The 6,466-nt window shown below is 33.9% G+C and overlaps 1 protein-coding gene across 1 annotated transcript; it reads left to right on the top strand.

The window, feature by feature from the left end:
- Positions 1–2,996: 2,996 nt before the first annotated feature.
- LOC115875165 lies at positions 2,997–6,268 on the top strand. Its single transcript, XM_030890564.1, has 3 exons — positions 2,997–3,463; positions 3,685–4,005; positions 4,081–6,268. Exons 1-3 carry the CDS (start codon positions 3,365–3,367, stop codon positions 6,145–6,147), a joined length of 2,487 nt encoding a protein of 828 aa, XP_030746424.1. The 5' UTR covers positions 2,997–3,364; the 3' UTR covers positions 6,148–6,268.
- The last annotated feature ends 198 nt before the right edge of the window (positions 6,269–6,466 follow it).

Here is a 6,466-nt window from a genome sequence, read left to right as displayed (position 1 = left end):
GGTCACGTATGCAGAATGCAAGAAAACCGCATACCAAAATCACTGCTTTACGGTGAGCTTGTAGACGGTAAGAGGAGGCCAGGTGGACAACTCAAAAGGTACAAGGACATTTTCCACGAAAACTTAAAGGGGATTAATGTGCAGAATGAGTGGGAAGTAGCAGCTCACAATAGAACTCAATGGAGAAGAATTGTAAACTCAGTCAACAGCGAGAACCAAAAAGTTAAGAGGCAACAAAGCAATGATATTTTTGAATGTCCGGAGTGCGGTAGACAAATAACATCACGTATTGGGCTTTTCAATCACAGAAAGGCTCACGAAAGAAAACGCCTTGCGTGACCATCTTCTGATGCGTGTCAAATACTCGTCAGCGAGTAATGGCAGTATAGTATGTATGTATTCCCGGATTGTCTGAAACTTGGAATTATTACACCAATATATAAAAGCGGAGACAAACTAGATATTAATAATTATAGGCCGATTTCTCTTATTTCGAACATTTCAAAAGTCGTTGAAAAAATAATTAAATCTAGAGTCAGTAATTTTCTTTTTTACATTTATGTCCTCTTAATATTAAAGATGCTCTTATTATACATGAGGCAAACTCAATAAAATACTTGGGAGTATATATTGATAAACACCTTAAATGGGATATGTGCACGTAAAAAGTATTATCCAAAAACTCAGACCTCTTACTTTTAGGTTCAAGTATTTAAAGCAGTTTTTGTCTATAAATCATCTCCGCATAATATACCAGGCGCTAGTCTCAGAATCTCAGATATCTTATGGTATATGCGCCTGGGGGAGTGCTCTCGATTCACATGCACACGGTTTGGAAGTAATTCACATGTGGATCTTGAAAATTATTTACCACAGATCTATAACATTTTCAAGCGACAGTTTGTTCGAGATGAGCCATCTTTGTGATATAAGGCAGATTTATTGCTTGAAAGTCCTATCGTAAAAATAATAATATTAACATAGCACCTGTTGAGCATGTGTATGAGACACGATACAAAAGCAATTACCCCGTTAAGACTAGCAGATGTAATAAACAAATTACGCAGCGCAGTATTAATTATTTAGCACCGATATTGTTCAATTGTGTGCCAAAGTGTAGTAATAACAAAAAGTGCTAAAGTGTAGTAATAACAATAGTTTTAAGAGAAAAGTTAAGAAATGGGGGCTTACGACTCCAAGACAGTTTTTTCATGACATTATCGACATTATGATTATGAATTTGAAAACATTTGAGGAAAAGTTAACTGCGCGAGTATTGAAGTCTTGATTACAAAGTCCCGCTTAAGATGGGCTGGTCACGTATACAGAATGCAAGAAAACCGCATACCTAAATCTCTGCTTTACGGTGAGCGTGTAGACGGTAAAAGGAGGCCGGGTGGACAACTCAACAGGTACAAGGATATTTTCCACGAAAACTTAAAGGGTATTAACAAGCAGAATGAGTGGGAAGAAGCAGCTCACAATAGAACGGAATGGAGAAAAATTGTAAAGTCAGTTAACAGCGACAATCGAAAAGTAAAGAGGCAACAAAGCAAAGAGATTCTTGAATGTCTGGAGTGCGATAGACAGATAACATCACGTATCGGGATTTTCAGTCACAGAAAAGCTCATGAAATAAAACGCCTTGCGTGACCATCTTCTGATGCGTGTCAAATACTCGTCAGCAAGTAATGGCAGTATGTATGTAGTATTATAATCCGGTTTTGTCATAATTCTAACAAACTGAAACACCCAGTGATATCTAAATAAATTTAAAAAACACCTAAATAGATTAGAAATTATTTAGATGTCAAATGTCATCGGGAACACCTTATTTAAATTTAAATGGAATGGGTTCTCTGCGAGCCGAAAATTTTAACATTTTTGACGTCACGCCTCGTTTTCGCGCAAAGCGAATTTCAATGAATTTCAATCATTAATTTAAGTACTTTCCAGATGGAATTTGTACAAACTGATTTTACATATCGTCCCATTGCTGCCAAAAGTCACTAACTTACTTTTTATTACTTCCGAAAAAAATGCGTCTAAAGATGAATTGCATTGCATAAAGATGTTATAGTTAGTAACTATTCAGTATTAAAATAAAACATAAATAGTCAGAAATTGTAGTTAATGACTTTTGTAATCGATTCTCCGCTTTAAAACATAGTTAGTGATTGAATTTGGTTGTTCGGAAAAATGTTAGTTAGTGACTTTTGGCAGCAATAGGACGATATATATGTTATAGGTAAAAATGTATTAGAAATCATAAATATTTTAAAAAAATTTTTGAAATGAAACTGAACAATGCAATACCAGAAAAATGTCAGCATACCTTAAGTTGTCAACCTATGATTTTATTTGACAATAGTCATTTATTTGACAATAGTCATTTTGACAAATTACATTTGACAATAGTCAAATGTAATTTGTTTTGCTGTCTACACTACTACGTTATAGTACATACGGTTCACTAACCTTCCGGAGACACTTCTCTGGAACGCATTTTGCAATTTAAAACTTGCGTGCAATTTCCTATGTTTCCAACAACGATGCACCGGGATAGAACGCGGTATATGCTGCAATATAGCTTACCTATCAAGCCTTTCTAATAACTTCTAAAAGTACAGTTCATTCTTTATGGCCCCATAAACATGGCAACGTATACCAATAGTTGCCTGCAGCGTACAATAGCAAATGAGATCTCAAATATGCGTGGCCGCTGGACAGAAGATTTAAGTAAAAACTTACCCTCCAGGTAGAGCTACGACCAAATAAGATTAAACACATATTATATATTGATGTTACAAAGTCAAAAAGGGTTAGCGAATATTAAAATATCTCGGGCTAATATTTTATCGTAGAATATATTTTAATTACGATGAGACAAATATGCCAGATAACACTGGAAACGAAAAAAATGTTGTTTCGGCGTAGAAGCAAGTGTCCGGAATACATATGCAATTTTACGAAGACGGCAAACTGCAATATCAATTGGACCCCGTTATGCAATAAGGAACCAACCGTCAATTTTTGAAAAACCGAGATATTACCACTATACTAATTGGAATATGTTACTTTACCAATTTGCAATAGAGATCCAAATATTTATGATGATATAGCCATCTACGGGCCAATAAAGCCAATTTGCAAAATTAAAAATAATGAAATAAAAGTTTTCTATAAAGATCCAAACCCATCTGGATCCTTTTTACAGGAATCTGTATTCTATTCGTTGCGCAGGTCTGAACCAGAGTTATTTGGGTCTCTTTTGCGAATTTAACCAAGTGTCTTTATTCAAACGGCGAATGTTGTAACGGGTATTATTGTTTAGTGTTTTTAGCCGGTGTTTATTTACTGCAACATGTTTAAACAAAATATAGTTTCTCAGAGAGTTCAAAAGATATTAAATAATACAAAACTATTGTCACAGTCACCTTTAGCTGAAATAGATCAAAATCAGGTAAGTTTTACGTTTATTTGAATGTTTCTAACCTTAAAGTTTAATTTTTACTAAAGTGAAATAACTTGTTTTTACAATCATATCCGTTTAACAATTTATAATGATTGTTTTAAAAAACCTATAGAACAAACAATATTATGTACAATGATTTTGATTCCTATTGTGATTTTTTTTTAATATGTAGGTATGTAATTGGTTCCTTATTGCAAATTTATTTTCAGAATAGCATTTTAAAATTAAATAACTTGTTTGTGGCACCAAATAATATGGAGTTGGTTCCGTCAACTAGTAGACTTTCATATGTAGAAGAGAAGCAAAGAGATAAAGGGGAGAACTATACAAACTATAGTGAACCAATAGCAGACATACAATTAGGGCAAAAAAACTATATTATAGTTGCCGAAAAAAACTCTGATGACTTTATAAAGATTGATACTTACCAGGCTAATCCTAATGAAGAATGTAATCTGGGTATCAACCAGAGTCTACCAGTGGCAGAAGTTTTGGTCTATCCAGAATTTTCACGTACTCACACAAACCAGGTAGGTTTACTATTCCCAAACTCCTTATTTAATCTCAGTTTTTTTTTTAAATGAAAATGTAATTCCTTATTGTAGAAAGAAGATTTCTTTGAGCCCCCAACTGACATGGAGGCACTTCCTTCAACTAGTACTCCCTTATGTTTAGAAGAGGAACGAGATGTTGAAGGGAAGAATGGTATCAACTATAATGAGCCAAGAGCAGAACTAAGGAAAATGGATAGATGTAATAGAGACTTTGAGGAAGACTCTGATGACTCCATAAGGGATCAAACTTACCAGCCTGATTCCAACGCAGAATCGTCAGAAAAAAATGCAGACAGCGAGCCAGAAAATGAGCCTGTTTTTAAAAAAAGCGAGGGACGTCCTGGAAGGGGAAGGAAAAGAAAGTTTCCAGAACAGGATAGACATTTAAGAAAAGTATATACCAATAGTAATAAGCGACATTATACGGCAAAAGGAAACCTTGTACAACCCAAAGAGTTTATTGAATTTAAATGCAAATGTCTTGCGAATTGTCATGAAAAAATTTCGCTAGAGGAGCAGCGGAATTTTTTTCAACAATATTGGAATTTAGCAGACTACAACGTGCAAACCACTTTTCTTTCTACATACATAAGGGAATCATCTGTAAAGAAAAAACTTGTGACTGCAAAAAATCCTCAAATGCGAAACTTTTCCAGACAATATTTTATTAACAAAACGGAAGTTTGTAGGGATATGTTTATCAACGTTTTACGTGTATCTACCAAACGCATAAATACGGCGCTTTGCAAAGTCAGAAAGTTAGAAATACCAGATCGGCGAGGTCTAAGTAGTGGTGGACATAACAAAATGTCAGCTGATCAAGAAAGTGCTGTAATTACACATATCAACCAATTTCCACGCTATAAATCTCACTATTGCAGATCTACAAAAGGAAATCAAGAGTTTTTGCAAGAAGGGACAACATTGACAATAATGTATAAACTTTATAAAATTGCAAATTTAAAACCAGTAAGTTTTTCATCCTACAAAAAGATATTTCTAACGAAGTTTAATTTAAGACAAAAAAAGCCCAAAAAAGACACATGCAATAAGTGTGACACTTTTAGTGCAAAAATAAAAGGTTTAACAAATGAAGAGGAAAAAATAAAAGTTCAAAGTGAGCACGATCTTCATTTGCAAGAAGCAGAAACAGCAAGAAAAGAAATGAATTTAGATCTTGAGATTGCAGAAAATAATGAAAATACGGAGACTGTAACATTCGACATGCAAAAGACGCTTCCTCTTCCTCGACTAAGTACAAATATTTTGTTTTACAAAAGGCAGCTATGGTTGTACAATTGCGGCATTTATGCTGGAAAGCAAAAAAAATCCACGTTTAACATTTGGATCGAAGGGGAAGCTGGCAGAGGAGCCCAGGAGGTAGGCTCCTGTTTAAGAAAATATATCGCCATGAATAACATATCGGAGAGTGTTGAAAATTTAATTTTTTGGAGCGATTCGTGCGGGGGGCAGAACCGCAACATTAAAATGGTGCTTATGATGAAATGTATTCTAGAGGAGACTTTGCATTTAAAAAGTATTAGAATAAGGTTCCTGGTCTCTGGTCACAGTTTCCTCCCAAATGATAGTGACTTTGGGGATGTTGAATGTGCAATTAAAAAACAAAATAAGATTTTTTCTCCGCAGGATTATATTAACATCATGCGAACATGTAGGAGGAAACGCCGTATCAATATAAACAGAATGGTAAAAGACGATTTTGTAAGTACGAAAAAATTAGAAAAGGCCATCGTAAATAGAAAAAAAACTTGTGAGGCAGAGAAAATAAATTGGCTACATATTAAGGAAATTAAAATTTTAAAAGAGAAAAAAAACAGCATTTTTATCAGGGCAGGCTACAATGATGAAAGCGAATATAAGGAAATTAATATTAAAAAAGGAAAGGGCCCCAATGTTAACCTTTCTACACTTTTAGAACCTCTTTGGCCAAATGGAAAAGAAGTGGCTGAAGCGAAACTAAAAGACATAAAAAGTTATTTACATCTAATTCCCGAAGAGGACCACCCTTTTTATAAAAACCTTATCGGAAATCCAAATATTGTGGAGGACATAGATGGCTATAACATGGACTTAGACTTTGATCTAGAGGAATATTAATTAAAATCCAAAGATAATAATTTTGTTTCTTGTGTTTTCTTTTTGTTTTGTTTTTTTGTTGTTTTTTTTATAAGAATGTTTATTTTTTTAAATAAAATGCTAATTTGGGTCTAGCATTAAATTCTCAGAGTTTTATTTTTTATTAAGCAAAAGGGAACCACGTGTTTTTTCTCATACTTAGAATATATTTAAAAATATTTTTTTGTTTTAAAATCCTTGGTTTAGGCCAGTATAATTAAAGCGTGTTGCATTTGTTCAATTAAAATGTGCTTTATTTCTAATTAAATACAAGACACCGTCTGAAACGTTTTTCTTGATT

This window comes from Sitophilus oryzae, unplaced genomic scaffold (genome assembly GCF_002938485.1).
Source record: "Sitophilus oryzae breed Bouriz unplaced genomic scaffold, Soryzae_2.0 scaffold_1034_pilon_pilon, whole genome shotgun sequence".
In the NCBI taxonomy this organism is placed as follows: domain Eukaryota; kingdom Metazoa; phylum Arthropoda; class Insecta; order Coleoptera; family Curculionidae; genus Sitophilus; species Sitophilus oryzae.
Note: the sequence above shows the minus strand (reverse complement) of the source record. Positions and strands in the feature narration are given on the sequence as shown.

What these genes read in the sequence shown, in the direction of transcription:
- LOC115875165 (XM_030890564.1), top strand. Translation starts at nt 3,365, where the DNA reads ATGTTTAAACAAAATATAGTTTCTCAGAGAGTTCAAAAGATATTAAAT. An exon ending in CTGAAATAGATCAAAATCAG is followed by an intron (nt 3,464 to 3,684) that starts GTAAGTTTTACG and finishes ATTTATTTTCAG; the next exon opens with AATAGCATTTTAAAATTAAA. An exon ending in CACGTACTCACACAAACCAG is followed by an intron (nt 4,006 to 4,080) that starts GTAGGTTTACTA and finishes TCCTTATTGTAG; the next exon opens with AAAGAAGATTTCTTTGAGCC.